Source organism: Falco cherrug, chromosome 4 (genome assembly GCF_023634085.1).
Source record: "Falco cherrug isolate bFalChe1 chromosome 4, bFalChe1.pri, whole genome shotgun sequence".
NCBI classification, from domain to species: domain Eukaryota; kingdom Metazoa; phylum Chordata; class Aves; order Falconiformes; family Falconidae; genus Falco; species Falco cherrug.
Window position 1 is genome coordinate 24,198,570 of NC_073700.1, and position 27,105 is coordinate 24,225,674.

A 27,105-nucleotide genomic window follows, 5' to 3' on the forward strand; every position below is an offset into this window, starting at 1 on the left:
GCAAGCACAGTGCCTTGGCCCCTTTCCTGCTGACTTCATTTCCTATTGGGTTACACACGGTATTGCTTCCTCTTCAGCCACCTCCAGCATCCACAGAGGAAGAAGGGTTTCTCGTCCTGTTTTGCTGATTGCAGAGGGCACATCCCCCTTCACAGCAGCCAGGCTGGTGCGGGAAGTGGCAGCCCCAGCCAGGCGGGGAGAGCTCCCTTCTGCCCCGTGCAAAAGGGCAGGAGGTCCGGTGGAAGTGGTACCTGCGTGACACCCCGGCAGCACCCCCCGTGCAGCAAGCCGGGCAGCTCCACAGCATTCCCAGCCTTCTCCTTTCCCTGCAAAAAGAGGAGCTGCCAGCGCGCAGGTATTCTTGGCAGGGGCACGGCCAGCCAGGCCCCACAGGCACTGCTGAGGTCTTGACCCAAAGTGACACAGGGCAGCTTTCTACAAATACCAGTACACTACAAATACAATACTTTCCCAGTGCCCAGCCTCTCTGCCCCAAATTCCTCTGGTTCCTGCTGGCGTGCAACGCATCTCCAAAAGCACCATTTGATGTCCACTCCTGGTTTTTGCCCTATGACAATTTTCATTCCATAAAATTTCACAGAAGTTTTTTTCACCAAAAAAACAGCTCTGCAGTGACAACCAGAAGTTAAGTTAAAACATATTTCCATGCTGTACTCCAAGTAGTGGCTTAGCCAACACAGGACGCTCGGCCCTAGGCTCATCTGAGCCTTCCCAGTCTCTCTAGGAACTCATTTACCTTAGAGAAAGTCGCATTAGCCACTGAGATCGTGATGTCCCGAGATACTCCCGTGGGCATTGGGTCCAAAGAGGCAGGTACAATTCGTGGACAGTCAATTTTCCTCTGTTAGGTACAAAACAAGAAAAAAAAAAAAAGAAAAAAAAAAAGAGAGATTAGCTGGGTGCACACTGAGCATCCTCAACAATGAGGCAAGGTGACACATCAGGGCCCTTGCTAAGATTAATTTCACTACATCTGTAAAGTCAGATCACACTGTAACCCCAGAAAGTGAAATATCAAAATGGCACCATGATGCAGAGTGGTAATGCCACGTGCAACTTTCCTCCCTGTGAGGAAGGCTTCAAGTCCAGCCCAGCGTGGCACTGCCTTAAAATCCACCCCTCCTCTAGCTGCCAGATTGCCACAGCACGGTGGTGGCCAGGTCTCCAGGAGGGCTTGCGGGCAGCAGTGGGGCTGGCAGCCATGGCCAGGCACAGGCAGGAGCACAGCAGGAACAGCAGCAATTCCCCTCTCGCTGTGCTGCCAGGCTTCACCGCCAGCTTGGGGACATCGGCAGCTCCTGGCCCCTGGGCAGTGGGGCTGCCAAGCCTGCACTTTCATCTTCCTGCACTGGATTACTCACAGGTAAAAAGCAAATGCATACACACTCCTCAGCTGCCACTCTGGGCAGCTTCCTCACTACATGCACTTAAACCTTAGAAGACGGGGCTGTAGTGACACTGAAAAGAGGCACTGCAGCCTACAACAGCAAATCTGCCCGTGTGTCCCCCCTCCTGCCAGCTGGAAGCTGATGTCTCATACATCTCAACGTGCATTTCTGCAAGCCCCTGCAGAGATTTCGCTTTCCAGCGGTCTCCCTCCTGCTCAATGCCATTTCAGAAGTGTGCAGGGGTTTGTGTGTGCATGCGTCTGCACGCAGAGGAGAGGGTATAATGAGCTACGGGGGCTTCAGCAAGGGGACTGCAGCAGTAGGACAGCTGAAATGAGAGGCCTAAATAAAGCTGAAAAATGATCTTAAAAGGTCATCTGTCCCTCTGCTTTTGTCCTCACTTTAAATTGATGGCTCAGATACTGGAGCTGACTCAGAATTCAAGTCTGTATGACAAGCCCATCCTGTTCTCTCATGAGATGTAAATCACACTGCAAAACTACAGCAAAAATGAAGCCAGATTCTCCGTTGCCCCAGGGTACATCCAGATTAATGCCTTTGACAGTGGAGCCATTGGGGTAAAAGACAACAAAATATTTGGTCCATTATGCAGAATAATTTGCAGCAGGCAAGATTTCCTTCTCACTTGCATTAAGGGTTACCCCACTGTGACTCCACTGATGACAATGCTGCTGCTGCGCTGATGAGAGGTAGAGCCTGCCCTCCTAGAGCTGAGACGCCTGGCAGGACACATCCTTGGTGCTGTACATGCAGTGAGCATAAGGTGTATTTCTTGCCTTCCCCAGACCTAGCTAGTGGTCAGGGAACTATCTGGAAGTGTCTGTTTGACTGTGGAAAACACGCTTCATTGTTATCAGGACACTCATCTTAACCAAGCACAGTTGGTGCTGCCTAAACAAGGGGATTAAATAACAGAGATGCACATGATAAGAGAAGTAAAACAACAAAGCAAAGCACTGGAGAGAGATTTCAGTCCCAAGCCTCTTCTAGGTGACTCAAAAGAGTTAAAATAAAACCAGCAGGGCTACAACTGAAAATTCATGCAAAAGCTCCTATGGCCTGGTGCGTCCTTGCATGTCACAGCAGCTGGCATAGCTTGCTAGATAAATACACTTTAGAGGACTGATTAACTTGTCGTCTTGCAGCCCCTTCTCCTGCTGTTCATCAGCAGCTAGAAATAGAGATTTCCAGCTGATTGTATCATTCACGTCCGCATCAGGGCAAAGGGTCTGAATGTTTAAAATGCTGCGGATGAAGCCAGTATGATGCTGGCTTCCCAGTGGACCAGTTTTCAGGTGCAGCCATGCCAGCAATTGTTTGTTTACTGAAAACTCAGGGTGTAGGATGAGACATCATGTTTCCAGAGCTACAGAGCACCTCGTCCTGCAGGTTGCTCGCTGAAATCAGCGGGAAGAGCTAAGGAAGACAGAGATAAAATGGAAATGTGACCAAACCAGGCCCAGCAGCCAACAGAACTTCACCTCTGGAGTAAGAGATCAGAGGCAAGAAAGCAAGGACAGGCATGGTTACCGTTAAGGAAGGATAAGCACAGTTATCCCTGCCAGAGGACTTGCTGTCTGCTTGAGGCAATGGGAGCAGAGTGGGAAGAGTGGGTGCAGCTCTCCCTAACAGGTAGGCGAGGCTTCTCAAGACCCGTGTCCACAACCCTAATTTCCTCTCTCCAGGCAGAAGAGCAGCTGTTCCCAGTGACGACACACAAGCACCCAAGTGCCATGCTGTCCCGCACGGTCCCTGTGGCCATGGAGGCAGATCAGACGCTGGGCTGCCAGGGTCCAGCTGCCCCAGCACCTGTGTGTTCCCCGTCCACAGCGGCACTGGTGCCTAGGAGCAGAACAATGTCTCTGCTGGGTTTGGTTGCGTGGCTGCACAGGTGCTGGGTGCCAGCAGGCACGCCAGGGAAAGAGCAAGCTCAGACAGGGCAGGGATGCCCTACCAGCTCAGAGGGACCATGGCAGGTACGTGGTCCCTGCACTCCTGGCTCGGACTGCTCCCTGTTTGCTGTGCCACAACTGCCACCCTCACCTTGCTCACCGCTTGCTCCTGTGCCCTGGGACATCCCATGCAGACCCGTGAGACCCAACGGCTGGCATGCCAGGTCCCACAGCAACTCCAGCGCCGTGGCAGGCATCACTGGTCAGCAGCACCACCTCGGGTTTGGGTTTACAAGGCATTGCTTGGGTCTGGCCCCAGGAGGCTCCATGCGAGAAGCCTGGTGCTCTCCCACCATCAGCACAGGCACTGTAGCAGGGTCTTACCCCCACAACCTCAGTTTCATGGCTTGTCCCCCCTCCAGCAGCCCTGGGGGGGGGGGGGGGGGGGGGTCAGGGACAGGGAATGAGGGAGCAGCCAGACTCGGCACGACCTGGTGCTCAAACACTCCCTGGCATCTCCCCAGATGCAGGCTGGGAGGGACACCTGGGCTGAGCCAGGATAACACAAGGCTCCCTGCTCCGCCGAGTAACTGCTCTTCCCCTGCCTTTCAAGCAGCAGCTACACTTGAGCCAAAGGACACAAATTATCTCAGGCAACTTTTGTGTTTGCCAGCTAAGTCACAAGCTACACGGCGCTTTGTCAAGGAAAAAGTCAATTCAGTAATGCAGAACCTTCTTCAGAAGTCCTCTCGCAGCCCAAGCTCTTCCTCTACATTTAATGAGAAACAGAACGCCTACCAGCCATGACTAAAAACACTGACTGAGGACTCATCCGTGGCGGTCCCCAGCCATCCCCACAGCCCTGACATCACCCAGTGCTGCAGGCAGGCAGTGCCCCAGCCCTGAGCGGCAACCCAGCACGTGGGTGCCACACCAGGAGCAGCCATCGGTGATGGCTTTCCCGTGCCCTCCACCCATCCAGACAGCAAGAGAAAAACTCCAGATATTTTCTGAATCCTGGGAAGTTGACAAAGTGGAGGGTGCTTCCTCACGCCGCCTGGTTCGAGCTGCCTGTGTGCACCAAGGGAAGCACAACCGATCCAGACACGCTTCACAAGCCAGAGGACTGACCAGCACTGTCTTACACTGCCAGGAGCCCTTGCCCAGCTGCCACCCAGCAGGGACGGGAAACGTTTCCTGGGGTTTTACACCAGACATGACCGCATGGAGCTGTGGTGTGGTGGCCCCATCTCCATCCCTGTCCCCTGCGCTTGCAGCCACCCACCTCCTCCCTGCTGGAGGGGAGCAGATGGCAGGGCCAGCCTGGGGTCAGCCCAGGGGGTGAGGGTGGGATGTCTGACACAGGGACCGACTCCTGCCGGCAATAAGCATGGGTAACGCTGGAAGAGCTGAGATGAGAGCAGAGCACCCGTGCTAAAGGGATATTCAATCTACAGTGTAAAAGCTTGGCTTGGAAATATGGCAGATTGATTGCTAAAAAGCCAATTTTATTTAAATTAACTTCAATTTAAATTTCAGAAGCAGGAACACACTGAGCCTCTGGGTTATTAAAGCTATAATTTGGAAAGGGGCTATTTTCTCCTTTTGACAAGCACCACCAGCAGTGCTCCAGCAAATTATTAACATACTGCAACAGCCTAGCCAAAGCTAAATGAATTGTAAAGTATTGCTGTATTTATTGTATTACTCAAACCCAGGCGTCCCAGGATGTGGAGAGGCAGCGGCATTGCTCCAGACATGAGAGGTGGTGAAGAGCCAAGGGATAGAACCTGCTGAGGGCACCGGGACAGCCGAATGCTTTAGCCAGGCTGCCACCCTCCTCACACACGCATGCCTCTGGGCGCAGCACGGCATGGTGCAGCATGGCATGGCACAGCTGCAGCTCATCTGCCCTGCAAGCTCCTGGACACCAGAAGAGGAGGGTGCCCCACCTCCAGCCTGGGACCAGCCCTGGCCAGCAAGTGCCAGCCACTGGTGGAGGAGACTCAGAGCTTGCCAGGAGGAGCGGCTGAGACCTGCTGAGCACCAGTGCCTGAAGACCCCGCAGGGTCACTAAATAAAGTGAGGCTCAGCCTGGAGACCTCAAGGCAAGATGGTCTAAGCTTGGCCTCAGCCTCAAGCTCACTCGTGCTGCTGGGGAATGCTGCAAACATGACGCACACAGAGCAGTGCTCCAGGGCGGCCCTCCAGCTCCCCATCTGCAAAGCCTTTGGAAGTGAGACACTTATCACTGCATTTTGGGCTGCAGAGACTCCCCAAGGCCAGGCAGCACGTCAGCGGTGCCAAGCAGTGCCACCCTTGGAGCTGCCCGCCAAGCACTGGGGCAGTGCTGCCAAATCCCAGCCACCTGCCTCCAACCCCAGGAGAAGGGAAACAACAACCACAGCACCACGACATGGGAAGGTAGCCCGAAGCAGCAAAGTTTGACAGGCTTTACCTTCATCTGCAGAGCATCATCACACTGTGAGTGGTTGGAGACGCAGGTGTAGGTGGAGGGGCACCAGTGACACTTCCACCTGGTCGAGAGGCAGCTGGTGCAGCTGAAATTGCAAAGGTGAGAAATGGAGTGGTGAGAAAACGAGCTTTCAGGCTGCTCAGGGGAGCCAAACCTCTGCAGTGCAATCAATCTTCTCACATTGTGCTCAGTCTTCAACGGTGCCCAGAAAAACCCGTGGCAATTGCTGGGTTTTCCTCTCCTCCTCTCCCAGCGAGCTGGTGGGGGATGCAGGCAGAGCCCATTCTCCCCTGTGCCACTCCAAGAGCAGCTCTGGGGTGTCACCACCTGCGGTGCCAGTGCCTGGCCCCAGGCCCCAGCAGACCAGGAGTCACCCTCTCATCCTTAATGAAAAACACTCTTTTCCCCCAAAATGCTCTTCCCCCGCCCCCCCCCACCTATCTCTCTCTCTCCGGGGAGGCAGGCACGCTCACACCTGCCTCCATGGTTTGCACAGGGCATGGGGATCCCTGTGTCAGGCTCCACTGCTGTGCTCCTGAAAAGCAGATGAATTTCTGTGGGTGGCACCAGAGCCCCCCTCCAGCCCACCGTGCTAGTGAGGGGTAGGCAACTGCTCCCACCCAGGGCTGGAAGGGGCAAGAGAGCAGAGGGAGTGTGCCCCTCCCTCACCGCCCCACAGACCCCCTCCAGGGATTGCTGGAGCGGCCAGCTCCACTGAGTAAGGGTTAACAGAACAAGCTTCATATAAAAATATTATTCATGTTTAAAAAAAACCCCAACATGTCCAGATGGCTCGAGACGGCGCAAGGACCCTCCTTTGTAAATCCCTGGCAGCGCACCCCCCTAGCTCCTGCCAAATCCTGCCCAGGCCCCCCGCACCCCGCTGGCGGGGATGCTGTGCCCCCCATCAGCCTGCGCAGGGGGACCCTCCGGCCACATGCATGCACCCCCCGGTTTCCAGCCACCCCACCTGCCTCCCGCCCCCCAGCCCTGCCTGCCGCACCCTGCTGCCTGCACACCGGGTCACTTACGCTCTTTTCGGGTAAATGTTTCCAGTTCTTTTGCAATCGTAGATGGTGAAATTGGCCCGGATAATGTTTTTGCTGTTGACCCGGAGAGCAGTTTCGACAACCACGTGGTCTGAGAGAATCAAGCCAAAGAATATTGAGAGCCCCTTGCTCGCACTCGCGCTTAGAAGGCAAGACAGACCCTTGGGAAAACAAGGGCTAAATCTGATTTGTTTTCTCCAAGGCTTCCTCCAAGCTGCATTTCAGAGCTTGGACCATTCGTCTTTTGCCCTCTGACTTTCAGCTCTTCCCTCTTAAATCAACGCTTTACATCACCCTCACCAGAAAAGAACATTGCGACTTTCAGCAGAAAATTCCAGTGTGTTGTGCAAGTGTTAATTAGCACAGTTAATTATTATCTTCGTTTACAGTTGGTGCTAAATGATATTTTAAAAAGATGTGGTAATTAAAACATGTTAGTTATCATGTTTTAAAACCCCACTCACTTTCCCCATGACAACAAACTCTCAGAGAAGAGTGGAAATCCCTTTTCTGGCGACTTAATACACTACACAGACTCCCCCTCCCCCAGAATTGCCTTTTTTTTTTTCTTTGCAATTCTGCCATATAAGCACCAGGGACAAGAGACAATGCCTCTTTCAGAATATGTACAATAAATCAGTGCACTGGATTCCAGAAATTCATTTGGACATTGCCATAACCAACAATACAGAACAGTTTATGATCTCCATTCTTTGGATAGCTACGGAGAAAAACAATGCAGCTTTACAAACTTGCCTATGAAAAGTGGGATTTTCAAAAGGACTGGCTAATTCTTCTCCTACTGAAGTCAGCCATCTTCAATAGAGCATTCACTCCAGGCTTGAAAGATGAAAATTTAACAAGCACTCAAGTCTGGAATGAAGCATCGACCTCTTCAGAAGGAGCTACAAAATGGGGCATCTCCACCGCTCAGTGGCCAGGATCAGATCTGGTCAGCTTGGCCGTCAAGGCTCGGCTGACTTCCAGCAGATCTGCAGGCGCTTGTCCCCTCCGGAACGCAGCTCTGTGGAGCCTGGGGATTGGCGCCCTGCCTGGTGCCATCTGAAAACAGGGGGATACGAGAACACCTCGGCCTGGCTTTTGATCGCATAAATGGGATGAAGAGCTTCTAAGCTGACTTCAGGTATGCACTTGCTCTTCTTCCAGAGCTCCTCCTGAAAAGTAGCACATCTTTTTAAAAAAAAGCAATTGAAAATATCAATATAAGTAGCAACATTATTCCTCCAGGGCTAAAATATTTTTCTTTTTGTGCTTGCTATGTCTAAAGCAGAAGCTCTAACCAGATAAATCAAAATAAAATAAGTACATGAACTGGCTTGTAAATTCTGATGTTTAAAACAAAAATTGATAGACTTGAAATACTGTCGATTCACATTAAGATGGTGGAACTCCTACGCTTTAAAGTCATATGCCCTATAAAACAGAAGCAGCTTGGGTCTTTTTATTCCTGTATGCGTTATCTGCACATACTACTGGAAAAACAAAAAAAGCTTATGAAAAATTATGCCCACAAAAGCAGTTAGAATGAGCCCAGCTTGTTTTCCTCTACATACCTTGGTCATCTGGAAATGCTGGATATTTCTCACGTGGAAGTAAACCACAATAAATAAATTGGTTTACATAATCTCCAGCAACTCTGGCTACCGTGTGGATATCATTTCCATAGTCACATGAAATATTTGTTCCATTCAGGTTTGGGATAGTCCCATTTATTTGTATTATCAGGGCCTATATTAGACAAAAAAGTAAATCGGTTATTATCACAGAAAATTCTATTTAGAAATTGTCAATGTTTTACAAGTTTTTCCTAGGCAAGTGACTCCAAAACAAGTTCACAGATAAGACAGGCGTTTTCTTTCACTTTATGCACTTTGAACTCTAAAAGCCATCTGTGCGCAAAACCTTGCTTCAGGAGGGAGAGCTCTGTCACCACGAACTCCAACTGCAGCTGGCATGAAAGCCCAGCCAGGGCTTCCCTGGGAGAGCACTCAGAGGAAGCAGGAGGCAAAGGCTAAGCCCTCCCCAGCTGCCCAGGCTGTCCTGGACCCACACTGCCTGCACAAGCCCTGTCTGTCCCCAACCCCTGCCCCCCAAAGCTCTGGGGAGGGAGGAGGAGGAAGAGCAGAACAAAATTAACCCCCGCTTCTGAGTGCCAGAACCTCCCAGCTTGCACCAGCGTGTGACAGGTACTGGTGATGGGAGGTGTGGAGCTGGCAGGAGCCTGCTGGGAGGACTGTGGGGAGCCGGTCGCCAGCCAGCATCCTCCGCTGGCACACCAGGGCCGAGCCGGCTGCAGGGGCTGCTTTTTGCCGTCAGCCTCCGAGGGGAAGGGACGGGAAGTTTTGCAGAAAGGGAACGCTTTTGAGGAGGGTGACTCAGGAAAACACACAGCCCATGTGCTCGGCTGGCTTCCCCCACCATTAGCGGGGTGACTCCCTGGGGACCCCAGCCCACTGCTCCTGCACGGCAGAAATGGAGCCAGACCAGTGCTAGGGTCCTGTGGGACCCCTCTCGCCGGCCTCGCTCCATGCTCTGCCCCAACCAGCGCATGTTTACGAGCGATTTCCCCATGTTAGGGCTGGTGGCACAGACAGATTTTTGCCATTGCGAGAGGGTCTGTCTTTAAACAAAAAATATTTTGATGAAAACATTGAAAATATAATTAAACTACTGTTAAATATAGCAACAATAGAAATCTGGAAAACGAGTTGATTCAGCTGTCTGCAGCTGATCTTCTGTATTTTGAAATTTTGCAGATCTCTCCAGCATGTTTAGTGTAGCAGCTTCAGAAGTCCTGTTCACCTACAGGCTCAGCAGCTGGGGTCCTGCTGGCTTCCAGGGCATCGAGGCGCAGGAGGTCACCTCCAGGTGCTTTTGAGAGCCTCGGCCTGAGCTGGTAGCATACAACAGAGCTCAGCATCCCCACGACCCATATCCAAGCTGCATGGAGCCGTGCTGCTGTGCTACAGGAGCACGGACATTTATCAGCCCTGAGAACAGGTAATGACTCTGCAGGATGCTGCATGTGATTAATTTGGTATTCAAGTCAAACACACCGGGTTCTCTTTGTCGATATTAATCTCGGGCTCCAAGATGGTCATGGAAGGGCACTGCTGCACTCCTTCACTTGCACTTGCCCAGAAGTTGGCCCCTGTGAAGTTTGTGCACTCATGCTGCAGAGAACACCTGCAACAAACAGGGGGACAATTCGCAGTTGATTATTTTTAAAACGGGTGATAAAAACGTTGACTTCCTTGTGAGGGAAGGTCACGAGAAAATCCTGTGCCTACTTCCATGCAGCTAAGCCTTAAACTTTGCTGCTATATTTAGTGTCTCGTTGCCACGATAAGAGCATATACTCCCACCAGCACCAACAGAGCACCGTGATTCAGGGGAGGCGAAAGCAGGCCGGGCTGAACCCAGAACTGAAGAGCAGAAGGTGACATTTTGTCCAGCTTCTTCAATTTGTAAATGCAGAGTCTAATTCTGTAAATCCCTTCTTGAGTGTTGTCTCCTACTCATATATTATAATTGCAAGGGCAAAAGACACTCTCTAGCAGGGTATTGGCTCTCAGTCCCATGGTGGATGCCTGCAAGATAGACTTTGCACTGGCAGCTGACTGCAGCATAACAATGCACCTACAGTTAAATCCTGGCTCTGAAAAGCATCCCAACCATTTGAGACCAGATGTGATTGTTTTTAAAAGGACGTGTTTCGTAAGGGATGGGCAACAACTAATGGTAGTGCAACTGTACGGAAATATAAAAGGCAGCAGAAATAAGAACACACCAAAGCGCACCGGGACGCAACCAGTCCTACCTGGTCTCCATCGTGCACCACCCGCAGTAAGCATCAGCGGCGGCCAAGCACTCCATGCACGTCAAGTACTGGTTGCAGGCAGCCACCTTCACCCGCATCATCTGCATGACAACAGCACAACTGCTTCCAAATGTTTTACACCACCACAGAAACACTCAACTTGAGCGGGTTGTGCCGCCGTGGCCATACGTAGCCAGGAACAAGACACCACAGTTTTGGGCTGCTGTACCCGATAGTCTGGACCGAACCTTACAGAACAGACGACCCTGGCACTGTCACCCCCTACGCACACCGCTCAGAGGCTGGCACTCTGTGTACAACCCGCTGCATAGGGACCAGCGCAGGCAGCTGCCTGCTGCCCTGCTGGTGCCCCCAGAAAAGCCCATCCCAGCCTGAGGGCTGTGTGCCCCAGGGCAGGTAAGGACACCCAAGGGATGGGGCGTGCTGCCGCTGGTGCAGTTGCCCCATGGGGTGTGCAGCAGCACCGAGCTGAGCTGCTCCTTTTCAGCCGGCACCTTGGCAATAGATGTGTGATGGCCAGGCTACGGAGAGCAACACCACACCTTTCCGATGCATCAGATGGAGATGGTTTCACAGCTTAGCCCCTCCCTGTGAAAAGCTCTCACTCAGACCTGCAGAAAGCTCCTTTCTAGAGAGTGCTGAAGGCTATCTGGGTATTTACAAAATTACCAGAAAGCAACACCTCTCTGGAAACCTTGATTTGTAAAGAAATCAAAGTACCTCTGGGGACTTGCTCAGCGGGAGCAGTTGGAGGGAAAGCATGTGTCAGTTTGTGCTTTTGCCTCTGTCAATCTCTAAACATTTGGGAAGGAAAGCTGAGTCGTTTGGTACAGTGGTGACTGACAATGTGAGATGCTGGAGCCCTGAGCTTCCCACCAGGCGAGTGCACCCTGGACCATGGGCTCCTTGGCCTGACCCCTGCTTTACTCACAGAACTTCAGCACTCCCCAGCCCTGCAGTGCTCAGCATCCCTCCACCCCAGCCCTGCCGAGCTCCTGGGGAGATTCCCAGAATGCTAATTCCACCGAAGAGAAATTAACTCATTTGGTTTATTGAAAAAGAAACAGACAGAGGAGAGCATCACGAGTGCTGCACTGGCTGTTTGATCAAGCCTGAGTGAGGTGCACAGCCCAGCCTGGGAGCTGAGACGAGACAGTCTGAAACATCAGCTAAAGAGGCATCCCGGGAGGGTTCTGTGAAATGATAATGACCAATCTGCAGGGAATTAGGACTTGGAAAATATAAAAGCAACATATAACATTTGTGGTTGTGCATCTGTTTTGACAGATTAAAATGTAATTCAGGACAAACCACCAGCGCCTGGAGCACTCAGCTCTTGTCTTCCTCCTCTGCTCACATGATGGAGATGAGATTGTCTGTTTCTACCTGCTGCAGCATTCCTTCCCTATGCAGAGCCCCCCTCCCATCCAGCCCTTCTGCTGGCCAGGCTGAACAGAAACCTTCCCCAAGGACCACTTCTGACAGGCAGACCTCTTGTCTGTCTTTTTCCTAAAAGCCTCCTTAAAGTGTACCGTAGTTTTGGGGTTCCTATACAGGAACAGCCTCTGCTTATTCCTGCACTCCCGTAAGTGGGATGGGTTTCAGTATCTTTCACTCTCCTTTTTACCTGGCCACCACAAAGACAAGAAAGCCTGACAAGCTGATCTGCTGGGTGTGACCCCCACCCCACAGAGGAGAACGGACAGGCACAGGTAACCCCCTGGAAAGCCCCTGGACACCCCAGCCAAAGCTCTGAACCCCTTGGCTCTACCCATTAGCAGATTTTATTGCCCCAAAGCAAATTTTATCGTCCCTTCCTGCTCCCGGCTCAGTGCTTGAATGCCAAATCAAATGCACAATGCTCAAAGGACTATTTTGCTGAAGACTAAAGGTCTCACCTGATAGGAGGTCATCAGATAGAGGTAGGTGGAATCAGAAGGGTCGAACTGCATGATGGGGTGGACAGGCTCTCCATAAGCAACTGAAATGGATCTCCTGCTAATAACCTTCATGGTACTGTCCAGATTAATCTGTAGTGAGAAGAAGCCACTCGCTGAGACCATTTTTCAAACGCTATGGGGAGATGATTATTTTTCCCCAGTTATAAACAAGAATCAAAGTGGTATCTAATGGTGTTCCACATTTTCAAGCGCTGTAAGTCTCTACACAGTTTGCAGGCTGCACACACAAAGCTTTACTGCAAAGCCAGCTCTGTGCTACAGGCTGAGGCACTAAGTGGTCCAGAAAGCCCAGGCCGTGGCCAAGGAGCCCTGCTCGGTGATGAACAGCCCTCACAGCCCTTGGTCCCTCTGCTGAAAAGGCTACCTTGAAAACTTTGAGTCTAAGGCTCTACCCACTACACTGCTGTTTCTAGGTGGCCACAGCAGTGTTACTCTTGCTTTACTCTAATTTAAGTGGCACCAGCCTTCAGCCCTTGCCACATACATATGTGCACTTCTGTTCATATGGCATTTCCAGAGCTTAATGAAAAAACAGTGAAAATCAGCAACAGGACTGTACAATATGGCATCCCCTGCTCCTCGCATATTTGAAAAATAAGTGTTGTCACTCCCAGCCAAAACAGCTTTTATCCCTGCTAACTGCAGAAGACCATGGCAGCTGCCACAAGAAAGCCGAATCCTACCTTGCCTCATGAATCACCAGCTGAAGCACTGGCAGTGATGGAAGAGGCTGCAAAGCATCAGCCTGCCTTTCAGATCTCAGAATGTCTTGGCATTTGACTTGAAGACTCAGCAAATTAAATGTGGCATTGCTGAGAGGAAGTAACAATAGGGCTACCCAATTCTGCGTGACAGTCACTTTTCAGCTTAAAACAGAAAGGGAGCAAGGAAAATTCCCACCTCCTTACTAGCAAAGAAGGGCAATAATTGTAAGGACCAAGCGTGCCTCTGCTCTCTCAAGTCTGCATTAATTAATTAACATAGGATTAATTAATTCTTACACTAGAGCAGCACTGACACGTCCTAGTAAGATAGCACCAGCTCAAAGCAGAGGGCTTCTCTCTCCTAAGAATGATATGCAAGCACTGCAAGCCACTGTGCAGGAAAAGAAAATTATAATTACCCCCATTTTAAAAGCTGGCTATCTAAAAGCTAAATAATTTGCCTGGGATCACCCAAGACGTCCATGAACTAAGTCCCAACACCCTCCACTTTAGCTTTGCGACCATCCCCTCTCCCTTCTTGCTGAGATTCGCTCTACGCTTAGCTGTTTCTAGGTGCCTGTCTCCAGGTCCCTCTGCCTACTGGGCTCATTTACCCTGTGCTCTCACTGGGCAGGCACTTTCTCTGGATCCCCATGAGCTGGGGGCCCATGGGGGAGAGCCCCCGCAGCAGCAAAGAGGGGAAGAGACCACCTGTCCCCTTGCTGCAGCAGGGTCAGGATGTGCCAGAGGACATGTGCTGCACCAGTGCTGTCAAGAGCAGAGTGGGCTGAAGTTCTGGGTAACTGTGTCTGCAGACTTCCAGACCTGGATACACAGGGACTGGCCAGAACAGACCCTTCTCACGTCCCATCTCCTTCGAGGGCACTGCACCCCAGCACCCCTTGCCCAGGCCACCACTTTCCGAGTGCTGGTTTTCCTCTTAACGACTGGTGGACGAGGCACTGATAACTGCCCTCACGAAATGCCCGTCCGCAGCCTATCTGATTAATTTCCCATACCTACCCCTGGCAGCCACACTCGCTGCTGGCAGGAGCTGGTCGAGCACTATTTGTGCCCCTTTGCTGTCTTTTCTCAGGCAGAAAATCTGAATGATAACTCACACAAAGTATCTTGTATCCTGTGCCAAATAACAAGGAGCCCCAAAGGTAAAAAGGCTTCTGGTTATGCAGCTGTGTTGTAGAATTAGATTAGAGCTATCTGAGCAAATTATCCCAGCAAAGGGTAGCCAGGAGCCTCTCCCTAATGGAAGCACAGCAGATAAGGCTGCTTTCTCCAAGATGATAATGGAAGAAGAGCTGTTAATACTGTGTGAACAGGGGCTGCGCTGAGTGTGGCATGTGCCTCTGCAGCTTGGTGCACCTGGCCGGGCTGCCAGCTTCCTCCCACCCTCATCAGTTACCTGCCCCTGTGGGCAAAAATCAAAGCAGTGAGTTTCTTTGTGGTTGTTCCCACATTTTTTCCAGGAGCACTTGGACGCAAGGGAAGAGGCTGGATCAGTCTTCTTCTCTCCAAGCATTTTGATTCAATATTCCACATTATGCACACTCACCCCAGGCTGATGAGACAAATCAGGTACCAGCCTTCCAGGGCTTTTTTTCCCCCCTCTCCTCTAGGCACTTCTGATGCTGAGAGTGCACCAAACTGCTGTGGCTGGCTGGCATCAAAACTAACTTTGGCAAACTCCAAGCACCAAAGTTACTGAAACCTTGGCCTTGCACCTTGGCTCTGGAGCCAGGGTATTGCATTGCCTTTGGCACGTTATTTAAAAGATATTCCATCAGACGCATGGATTCACACCTGCTTCGGACTCAGCTGTGATGAAGCATCTCTTGGTGATTCCCCTGTGTACATGGAGCCTTCAAAAGCCATCAACTCAGAGGGAGAATTTATTAGAAGAGCCGTTAATAATTAAATGCTGCACAATAATGTTTCCAGGCGCAGGGTTCATCAAGAACATCCTGCTCACATGGCAGCCTTGAACAGTAATTAACGGCCACCAGTCGCTGGGCAGCATGTATCATTGCACAGATTACAGCGGCATCCAATTACTTCTTCATTGCCAAATGAAAGCAGGTGCTCAGACAAACCCGACAGCAGACGCTGTCCTCCATGCAAACCAGAGGTGCTGGAAGGGGAAGACCCACTGCCCTGCTCGGCCCCCCCAGCCCTGCCTCCCCGTGCTGGTGCTGCCGATCTCCACTTGCCTTCAGGAGTCCTCCGCTGGCGGTGCCCAGGAACACAACAGTGTAGTTATTGACGCTGGCCACTGCCACGGCGGTCAGGCCGCTGTAGGTGAACACGGGGGTGGCCGTGACGGGGTTCACGATGGCTAGCGGGTGCTGAAGGTGCGCGGCTCCACAGTCCAGCTGCTCTGGCTGCAGCTGCAGAGAGACACGCACATCAGTGGCGGCAGCAGACACGACAGCACCCCCTCACCCCCCCCGCCATCACCACCTCGGGCTCAGCCTGGCCGAGCTGACGGCCCTGTTGTGCCCTGGGAAAGCTCCTCACTGCCGAGCCATGGAACAGGAAAGTGTAACTGGTTAATACAAGAGCAGAGAGCTGTAATAGAGCCTCCTTCATGCCTGCCAGACCTACCCTCAGAGTCAAATCCAGACCAGACTTGGCTGGAGATGAGCTCTCGGTGGAGCTCTGCTATGGTGCTATGGCACAGGTGGGATCAGGGCAGCACCAGCGCTGCTGCTGGAGCCATCCTGGCGCAGGGTATCCCAGGATGGGGTCCCAGAGGTCCTGGCAGGGAGTCCTCCAGCTGAAGGCCCATTTACTGTAGCAGCACCCTCACCTCTACACAAAAATCTGGTGTGACGGTAAAAGGGGACAAGGGCTCTCCCTGTCTCCCTCTCCCAGCAAAGTGGTCAGAGGTTCCTTCTCCAGCACGATGCTGGAAGCCCCTCACTGCTGGGGGCTGCATGCAGGGAAGGCTTCTTAGCCCGCCAAAGATGAGCCCTCCCCAGCAGCCACCTGCCCTTGCAGAGGGCTGGTCCCAACACACCGCCCCAGTGCTGCGATGGGTCCCCTTCCCACGAGCTGGCACTCAGGATCGGCACTCAGGAACGCACAGGGCCACACTCAGCTGTGACAGCTGCAAGCCCAGCAGCCATCTCCCACTCCTCTGTTCTCAAACAAAAGGTGAAGCAAAAAAGTTTCTCCAATAAAAGAACTCAAAATATTATTTCCATGCTAGTAAGTCAGGAAGTGACTAAGAGAGCCAAAGGGTGTGGGGGGGAAACTTGTTGGCGACTCTCAGGACTGTAAATCCTGGCTCTGATCTTGCTGCTACTGCAGTCAGCAGCAAAATTTCCATTGATCTTCCACTGGGATGGGATGTGATGGAGGAGCTACTGAGCAGGAGGAGGAGCTGCTAAGCAGGAGGAGGCACCGTGCTGCAGGACACAGAGGGAAGAGCCGCGGCTGCAAACCTCTGCCCAGAATGGCTGGAGCCAGCGACCCGTCCAGCCTCAGCCCACAGCCACTCACTGTGCCCTGGGGAGCAAGCACAGCTGTGCCCTGTGCCCAAGACCACAAGATGCTTGTTATCTGCCTACGGCTTCTGCTCTCAAGCTGTTCCTCGAAGCTCTGGGGGAGCAGGAACTGCCTTTGCTACAGAAAAATTGAGACAGCAGGACGGCAGGTGCTGCAGCTCAAGCAGGTGCCTGGCTCCAGCAGAACCACCCCAGTGAGTGGCACCGCCAGGGTTGGCCCCAGCAAGCAAGCTGCCCGGCACAAGGGCCAGCGACCAGGGGCACAGGGCCAGTATCAAGGCTCCCGTGTCAATTCATGATCAGGTGCCAAGGGGCAAAGGCAGGGTACAACTGTTAAGGACTCCTCACCTTGAGCCTTGTCCACAAGCATGCATTTGGCTCATCTGGCCCAAAGCAAGACAACAGACTTCACTATCCTGTGCTAAATTAATTAACACAGTTGCTGCGTGACAGCAGCATTTGAAAACAGGACCGATGCCTCATTCCTCTTGCCCTGTCGAGACACGCCCAAGATTTATGACCGCTCTCACCCCCAATCCTCTGAGGATTTCCTTACAATTTCTGCTCAGACAATGTGGATGGATTCAACAATGTCTGAACATCACAACAGTCTCACTGCTGACAATTCACATCCTGCAGCAGCTTTTATGAAGTGCTGTGGGTGCAGCTGAAGTCGTTCAAGTGATGGGCATGTTTCAAGGGCCATTACCACATCATCTAAAGTGTCATTTCAGGCTCATCTTAAGAGAAGCTACAATTCTACCACTGCACCGTCACCCCTCTGGGGGCAGGGGCTGGCGCTGCGGGGCAGGTACAAAACTCTAGGCAAAGGACTGACGGTGGACTGCAGCCCACACCCCTAGAACTAAGCACATTTTACACCTTACAGAACTCAGCCATAACGTGGATATTCCTTCCAAAATAATCATCAGGAGTGCTAATTTAAGCAGAACAAATGCAAGGATTTGAGGCCATGCCTGTTAAGAAACTGGACCACGTGCTTCCAGTAGGCAAGAGAAGTTGACAACCAGCCTGTTCAGCAGTCCCTCCTCCCTGGGCTCAGTGTGCCGGGGCCTGTATTTTAATTCCGTTATTATCGTTATTATTTCATTAATGGAACCAAACTAAATCTTCAGCTCTCCCCTTTCTCCAGACGGTTTAGAAGATTAAGCAAATCTTCAGGCTTTGCAGCGAGAGCATGAGACCTGGGCAGGACCACCCCTCCACTCTGGCCCCAGTGTGGGATGCACCTCCCGCCTGGTGCCTGGCCACCGGTCTTGGGTTGGTGCCACAAGAGAACAACACATCCCTGGACAGAAACGGTGAAGAAACTTGTTCAAGCCCACAATGTATGTGAAGCAGCTGGGTTGTGTCTCCAGGAGCAAGGGACAACACCCCCCAACAGGGTTGGCAGACCCCCACCCCACACCCCAGGGCCAGTGACCGCTCTGCAGTGGCCGGGGCTGGCCCATGGAGTGGCAGCCAGTGTGGGGACTGCAGGACATGGCACTGCCACTCCTCCTCTTCGCATGGGAGAAGGCAGCAGCAAACCTTACCAGGCTGGGTGGAACTGCAATGCCAGCCCGCGCTCTGTCTCTTGCAGCAGCCGGTCGGCACTGGCCTCCCAAGTACCCGGTGCCATCACAGACCCACAGCACCCCCTGCACAACGGCACCCACAGCAGGCAATCCCCCCGTTCTGCGGATACCAGGCTCACACCCCTGCCCAGAGGGAGCGCGCCACTGAGACCATCCAGAGCTCGTTTCCCTGCTGCTGGAGCAGCACAAGCACACTGCCACCAATGGTAGACTGGGTCCTCTCCATGAAACCACCCTGACCTCAGGCCCCTGCGCCCCAGCAGACACCAGACCTTGCGTCCACTGCTGCCGCTGGGCGCATCAGATGTGCAGTAACAAAGACTGGTTTGAAAAACTTCCTCTGCTGAAGCAGGTGCCAAGCAGGAGGCAACACACTCAGAGCTGCAGCCCAGTTCACATGGGACCGAGACGAAAGGATCAAGTGTTGTGGATGCAAGTGACTTGTTGCTAAAGGCATTTTGCAGTTTTACAGAATTTCATTTTATTAAAAAATAAAATTGCAGCCCAAATTCTTAAGCGTGTGTGCTCCCCACCACCCCGCAACGGGGCAACATACCTTTTTAAAACCATACAGAGGAAACAGCAGGCCGTTTACCTTTCTGATTTAATGGTCCCTTCCATTCACAGCCAGACCTTTAAAGATGCACTTGGGTTTACTTATTTGTCTTGGGGATGATTATCTCTAGCCCCTCCTCATTACTCTTTACCATATTAATCATTTGAAGCTCACAAGGCTCCTTCCTGCTGGGAAACTGAGGCACAGAGGAACCTCAGGACACCCGGGAGCCTGAGGGATGCTCAGGACCTCGCCCCCACAGCAGCTGCCCACAGAGCCAGTACCGGCATTTGTCTGCCAGCAGCTTCACCACCCCCCAGCCCAAAGGACACAGCCCTTTCTTCTCACAGGTGGCCAAAATCACGGGAAGTTCCTTATCTGCTCCCCTGCCCGCTTATAAATCACACATTTCAGAGCTAATATCAGCGCAAAGTGTTTTCCACGGTAAACAGGATATTGTAACGCAGGCCAAGCTTTATTTTGGCCCCACACATCCTTCCTCCGAAACACCTTTCTTTACATGACATCAGCTCTTCCAACAGACGGGCAGGAGGAGACATACGGTGTTTCCCTCTCTCAGGTCCCAGCATGGGGTGACACACTGTGCTGCTGCTGTCTGTATGCCACAGCACCAAGGGGACATCTTAACTCTGTCACGTTACAGTAAACAGGATACGATGAAGTCACATCCTTCTGCAGGCACCAGGCAATCACTGCAGCTGGGGAAACCGCACTTAAAGGTTGGGCTAAAAGGCTTTCACCATGCAGAATGGGTTAAATCTCACTCAGTCTTAAATCAAACTGCCCTACCCTGAAGCAGACAAAGCACAAAAGTTTTCTTCCAAATCTGATCCCCTTCTATCACCTGCATTTTAAAACAACCCCATGGTCATTTTCTATACTGCCACCATTCTTCTTGCTACGCGCCCCGGATACCCAGTAACCCATGGGCACCTCTAGGTTCGAATCCTTCTGCACCCAAAACATTTGACTCTGCCACTTTGCCCCGGGTGCAAGCTGGAGACAACCCACAGCCAGCACCAGCCCAGCAGCGCCGCTCTCACCCTGCGCACTTGCGAGGAGGGCATACTCAGTATTTCTTCAAATTTCACACGTGATATAAATTAGTTCAAACCAAGGAGCCACATCTAAGAGGAGGGTTACTCAGATTAACCCCTGAGCGTGATTGCAAAAACAAAGCGGGACAGAGATAAAAGATTTCCAGCCACATCAGAGCTCAAGTTTCAGCTATTTTCACGGTGCAAGTTCAGTTCTTTATCCCAGGCCTAAAAGGAGCAGAAAAAGCGATTTCCCAGAATTTCCATTACAACTCCCCAGCCCTGGGCACTGCACCCCAGAGGCAGGCGTGCAGGATGTCCCTTCAGGAAGGAAGTCAGCTGGAAACAGAAGGAGGAAGAGGAGTGGTGAGACAGCACTCAGGAAAACCATGAAACGTACAGATTTCTGCATCCTGTGTTTGTGACTTTAAAAATAGTTCTTAAGCAAAGATGGAGTTTATTTCTGAATCAAAAGCAGGCTGCAGTTCAGAAAAAAAGCCCTGCAGCTTTTGCTTTCAGCCAGGCTTTTCTGACTCCACTGCAGCGGGTTGGAAAGCTTCGCCCAGCAGCAGTCAGTGGGAAGGGACTCCGGCCCCTTTCATGCATCCTATCAGAGTGGATTAAAGTGTCGGCTTCTAGCAGGCCTGGAGTCCTGGGAAAATGACACAGCCAGCATCCGATAATCCGCTCCAAACTTGTTGATTTGTGGGACTTAGCCATCGTCTTCATAGGCTCAAAATTTGGCAGTTGCTCCCACACAACTGACATTTTCAGGCCATTAAAGTCTGTGATAAAAGGGCTCTAGTTTTATCTCTCTCCTTCCTTAACATAAACCATTAGGCTTTTATTAACATTTAGGTATGACTCAGGGAAATCTCTGACTGCAGAGGGAATATGCAAAATAATTTGGATGCTGTCCAAAGAGAACAGCAGGACACGGACTTAAAAGTTGAACAGTAGGGAGAGGCTAAAAAACCAATGTGGAAATACTGCACAGACACCGTAGGGAAACGGGCAGAGAGATGGTGGCAAGCCAGCCCGGCTGCATTACGATAACATAAAGTACAAGCTCTTCTCTGTGTCAAGCAGAACCCAGACTGGCCACGCAACCCCTCCCAGGCAGAGCCCATTCATCCCGGAGCCCCCCACCCCCTGTGCTGCCAGCAGTTTGTACACACAATCACGCGTTTATCTGCTGGAGCGTCGCAACCAGAGCTGTCAAAACCAGGCTTTTTGGGATGCCTGGAAGAAAATGTCATCCTCAGAAGAGGACTCTACTGTTAAGGCACTTGAGACGTAAGCAGTCTCTAATTGTAGTGCTGCTGTAAGGGCAGCCATTATAAGAGAGCCTCTCTAACTTCCCATCCTATTTCTTTGGCAACAGGAGGCAAATCAACGTGCACTCTTGGCCAGTCGAGGCACTCGGGCTGAGAACCTCTGATAAAATGAATCTTGCTGAATTTTTCTCGAGAATCATCCACACTAAGCAATCAGCACCCCCACAGCACAGCAGATGTCTTAAAAAAAAAAAAGCTTAAAATGAGATTTGCACCCTGGTTTCACTGTTTGCTTAGACTACAAGTTTCTTGAGCAAGGCAGCGGTGATTTTGCAGCGTTTCGCACGTTTGCACAGTGTCAACCTGGTTCACAGTGCTCTGCAAGCCAGCAGTGTGACACCAGTACCAGGCTGCCCAAACACCCATCTGACTGCTCTTAGGAGCCACCTGGACCATGTCCTGCCTGCAGGGAGCCCTGGCCCCAGCTCCATCAAGCCACCAGCTTTTCCAGCCAGATGGCATTGAGACATGGCAGCAGACAGTGCCCCAGGGGGTAAATCAGCACTGCCCAAGTAATGCCAGGGGCCTGTCCACATCTGCAGGACCTGCCCAGATGCTCCCCTGAGCACAAGAGCCACGCGGCAGCAGCCCTTGGGACCCCTCCTGCAGACCTGTGTGTTGGGTCGTTCCCTGGGAGACCAAAACGATCCACATGCAGCCCTGCATGCCTCGCCCCGGCACAGACAACACCTGGGACAACTATTGCCTCCAGCCCCAAACTGGGAAAGTCAATGTCTTGCTGAAGAGGAGTAATTGCTAATGAAAAACTACCACCAGCTTCCCTCTGTCAAAAGCGCCAGGAAGCACCACTTCCCGGCCAAACGCGCGTCCGCCACACCACAGCCAGCGGCACCAGCAGCAGAGCTGCATCGGCCGCTTGGAGAGAAAAATGACCATGTCAGCGCACCCGCTCCTCCCTCCACCGCAGACAAATGCCACCCCATGCCGGAAAGCATTCCTTTGGCTTCTGCTGAGCTCCTGATGCCTGGCAGTTTTTCAGCTTCTTATCTTAATTTTTATTTTAGAGGAAAGCTTTTTTCCCCCCCATCTTATAAAACTCATTCTTCCCTCTCTCTACTCTCAACTTCAACCCTTTTCTTTCCTGCCAGCTCCTAACATTCACTCTCGGCAGTTTCACATGGGACATGCACCTGATTAAAACGACTGAAGAATTCAGGCTTGTGTCCCTTGTGTGAAGGCAGCAGAGCAAGCTGGGAAGGATGCTCAGCAAGCACAGGACCGGCAGCCGTTGGGGAAGGCAGGGCGCAGCAAGCACTCTGCAGGCAAGCGGTTCTCTTGGACTCTGCATCTCCTTAGACCTGTTCTGTGCTGCGCAAGAATTACTTGGGAACCCGCACAATCAGAGGCACAAGATGCCTGGCAGCCCCGGGTGCCCATGTCACTTGTCCTGCCCTTCACCACTTTCTGAGTTTTTGGTAATGGTCGAGGTGCTTGCCCGTTGGAAGGTGACGGGCTTGGCAGACCGTGTGCCTGAAGCCAGACTCGGGACCAGAGCTGACCCGACAGGCTGAGCCCACCAGCCCCCCTGAAAGCAAAGGAGAAACCGTTTTAGGCGAGTCTGCAAAGAGACAGGCCTGCAGCGAGCTCAAGGCCAAGCCTGGGTCTGGCCCAACCATTGCATCTAAGTGGCAGCAGCCACATTTGCTCCTGCCGTGACCGCAGACCTCAAACCACCAGAGGTGAGGGGGTTGGAAATGCCGCAAGATGCTCCCAGCACTGTCTCTCATCTCAGAGGGCAAATGACAAGCTCTGGCTGCTGTTCCAGCAGTGGCAACCCTCACATACACCTGCTCGGCTGCTGCCTGCAAGAACCCGCCTCGGAGGGAAGATGCAGGTGAGCCCAAAGGCTGGGACAGGACCAGGGAAGAGGTGGGCTGTAGGCAAAGCCAGTCAGCCTGCTTACAGTGAGGCCAAAGCCTGACAACCGCTGGGACAAGCGCAGACTTCCTGCGGCCATCCAGCCTCTGCTGCATCACTGCAGGTGCAGGAGGAAAGGACAGGGGGTGTCTACAATGTGAGCCCTCCTTGGGGTGTTAGGGAGGATGTAAGAGCCCTGAGGAGTCCCCAGAGGCTCCAGTCTCAGCTCCAGTGGTGGCACTGAGGCCGGACGCGTGCAGCTAGACAGTGTGATCACCCCCTTGGTCTCCTCTGCCGCATCCTCCAGCAGGAACTGGCTAGACTTGTGGCCATCCACCACCCCAGCAGCCCCAGCCCCATCGTGCTGACCCTGAGGCTGAACAACTGGTAAAGAACACTGAGGGCAATGTGGACAGGAGCCTGGCAGGACCTGCTCTGCACACCCATCCCCTGGGACACCTCCGGCCAGCCCAGGCAGTCCAAGCACGGGTCTCCTTCCTTGCTCCACACGAGCCGGGGGTCTGGCACACACCGGTACTTCATGCTGCAGGGAGCTGAAGCAGCACATGCAACTGCACGGGGAGCTCATAAAAAAGTAGCACTCTTTTAACTGAAATTACACATCCTTCATGCCACCAGGAAGACCAGTCAAGCTTATTATGTTAGCTTTCATCCTGCATTAAATACAATACTTCAGATTATACAATCAAATCCCTCAGGAATGGGCAAGCAGAGGGATTAACGAACAACAGGCTCCAAAGGGGTTGTCATAGCCAAAATAACATGCATTTAAGCAGCAAGAGTTTGTATGTCCTTTAAATTCCCCCCTGTTGGAAACATGGCTCCTCTGCCCCGCTCCCCAGGGACAAGGAGCAGAGCAGATCAGACAAGCGTGCCTTGTCCCAAGGACACCCACACCGCTCTCAAAGCCAAACTAACATGTCACCCTCAAAACTGTTTGCAGTAAGACAGCTGATTTATTCAGGCTGTATTTTCTTAGCTGCTCTTCCCTTGGGAGAGCCCCCCTTTCCACCACTCAAGCTGTGTTTCTCATTTATGTTGAGCTTTGGCTTCAGCAACCAATCTCAAACTATTCAAACTCCTTCTCACAGGGAGGAGAGTCCTGGGTGAACTGTGAGTTCGGTTCCTCAGTCTTTGGGGGTTATTTTTTTACTATTGCTACTACTAACACTTAGCACTTTACATGCTCTGAAGGCATATCTGTGTGACTCAGGGCTGAAAAAATCATCCATTAAAGTAACAACTTCTTACCTAACACAACTGGTCTTTTGCATGTGTCAGTTCAAATCTGCATTTAGCAACAGTTTATAGGAAATGTTTTCCTGTATCTTCCTCATTACCTCTGCCAAAATCATTTAAGCTCAGATATAACGAGCAGAACTCTATTTTTATGCATCCTCAGTAAAACCTGCCCCTGAACGGTAGCGCTGCCCCACACCGCCATGCCGCAGAGGCATCCTCCACGGGTACCACTGTGCGCTTCGCCTGCTCAGCAGCCTTGGCACCGGCGTCCAGAAACAAAACAACACTGCTTGCTCCAGCACCCAGCCAGCTGCGGTAGCTTGGCATGGCAAGGTTGAAAAAAGCCTTTTTGCTCATTAACCAAGCACTCCAAATGCAGAAGTAACCAAGGCATAAAGATATGGTCTACGGCAGATGCACTGCTTCCCCAGCTCACAGCTGTACCCTTCCTACACCCTTAACACACGAGACAGAGACCTCCACCCTCATTTTCGGGACTGAGAAAATTCAGGTAAACAGGTTAAAAGGATGGTTATGGGAAGTGTGAAGAATTAAGGCCCTCTAACCTGCGGCCAGCCCCTGGACTCACAGAGACACAGCCTCCTCTCACAGGCGGCGCTTGTATGAAGCCGAAGACATTCTCCAGACACCTCACTGAAAGCACTGTGCCTGTTGACTTTCCAGTATTGCATCTCTCCCCACCTGTCCCTCCCAGCTAGGAAATTAGAATCAGCAGAATAATTTCAAAGTGTGTTAAAAATCAGTGGTCCTACTGGATTCAGCAACTGAGCACCTCTCTTCCTTGGTTGATGTATGGAAGGCTTTCCTTTTCTCTACCATTTTTTATCTTGTCTTCAAGATTTACAGGTGCTTCCAAAACTGTTTGGAAAGATCCACTGAGCTCTGTAGCTTGCCATGACAGCAAATCTCAGCAAAAAATGACACTACAGTTAGCAGATCCCAGGAATATAACACTGCAACCCCAGCTCTTCCCTGAAACTTTAAACCTTTCTTCAGCAGCTTATTTGACAGTGGCCAAGGAGCATTTCCAGTCAGGGAGCCCCAGTGTGCTGAGAGGCCAGCGCTCTCCTGGCAGGGGGAATCCCAGGAGGAATGCATGGGAACACCCATCCCAGCCTTCTGCTGTGTGGCTCACCCCAGGGATGCGCGCGATTCAAACCAAATGAAAAAGTGCGGGGAAGAAATCATCTGCATCAGTTGCTCTCCAGACATGGATATCTGTCCCCTCAAGCAGAGATTCAGCCACAATTTCCTTCCCACATAATGACCTGCCACACTGATTGCTGAAAGCCCAACCAGAGCCCACTCCTTGCAAGAGCCAGCTCCCAGATTTGGGTCCACCACTCTCCGAAGAACAGCATGCAGCAGCACGCCAGTCCTGGTGCCTTGGTACCGCTTGCAGTTCCTGTCTGGATCCACGAAATGTACTGAAGGATGGCAGGGACTCACGCATCTAACTTGGAAAATGCTATTTTATTTTACATTAAAACCCCCTCATCTTTCACATCTCCTCTTCTTCATCAACTGCTATCATTGTACTGCAAACATTTCCCAACTATTCCTAAAAAGTTCACTCTACACACAACTGTTTTCTAGAACATGCCAGGTTTTCAATGGCCCCTTTTAATTAGGCAATCCACCAGCGATGGCTTTTGGCCACTAGCAACTCAGAACCCACTGAATGTTGGCAGCAGTCAGCAGACGGTGGGATACAAATCTAATAGCTGAAGGGCTTTGCTCCAGAAGGGAGCAGTACGAAGCAGCAAAATACTTTAAACAGAGATGAGACAAAAACGGGAGAACAAGTTCCAAATTTCCTTCAAATAATAGAGGTACATATCTGCAAAATCCAGACTTTCAGGCATCTTTGCTTCTGGGTTAGAATGAAAATATTTGTATTCCAGCACCACTATGCGATGCATAAGCCACAGACATCTTGTCAGAGCAATGATGACCCTCCAGTGGTTCAGATTCAAAAAATGGGCAGCCTTGCTCCCACAGCTGGTCCTGCCTGGCCAGGCTGCTGCTGCTTCCCGCTGTCGGTGGCACAGCAGCTGGCACAGGTTTGGTGGCTGCAGATCCAAACACAAGTCTGCAGCTTCACCGAGACCTGAGACTCAAATTGTGCTTTGCGCCCTGGACTCAACCAGCCTCACCAGGAGCCCTGAGCTCGCTCTGGGTCTCGCAGCTCTTGTGGCCCCGCTCACCCATGCAGCAGCACCCTTGGGAGCAAGGCAGAAAACTCAGGGACTGCCACTCTGGCCAGGCCACCTTCAGAGGAGGGCACAGCAGAATGACAGTCCCAGTATGGAAAAAGCCTGGAGATCCAAGTTAACTCCTGTCCCACTGCCCACTGAAGAAACACCCCAAGCCAACACACGCCCTGTCCCACCCACCCCTCACCTGCAAAAGCTGTGCTTATCTGTAATTCACTCCCTTCAAACATCAATGCATCCTGAACTGGAGGGAGGCACAGGGGCTGGCAACAGCAGATCA

The 27,105-nt window shown here is 51.9% G+C and overlaps 1 protein-coding gene across 1 annotated transcript in view; it reads right to left on the minus strand.

The window, feature by feature from the left end:
* Window positions 1–27,105, minus strand: part of PLXND1 (plexin D1) — an 83,826-nt gene that overhangs the window by 47,527 nt on the left and 9,194 nt on the right. Inside the window, exons 2-9 of the mRNA XM_055707346.1 lie at window positions 15,600–15,776; window positions 12,608–12,739; window positions 10,689–10,789; window positions 9,925–10,054; window positions 8,422–8,596; window positions 6,830–6,938; window positions 5,781–5,883; window positions 758–862 (exon numbers count right to left, since the gene is read on the minus strand). Coding sequence (XP_055563321.1) covers window positions 758–862; window positions 5,781–5,883; window positions 6,830–6,938; window positions 8,422–8,596; window positions 9,925–10,054; window positions 10,689–10,789; window positions 12,608–12,739; window positions 15,600–15,776 — 1,032 coding nt within the window. The remainder of the gene's footprint in view (window positions 1–757; window positions 863–5,780; window positions 5,884–6,829; window positions 6,939–8,421; window positions 8,597–9,924; window positions 10,055–10,688; window positions 10,790–12,607; window positions 12,740–15,599; window positions 15,777–27,105) is intronic.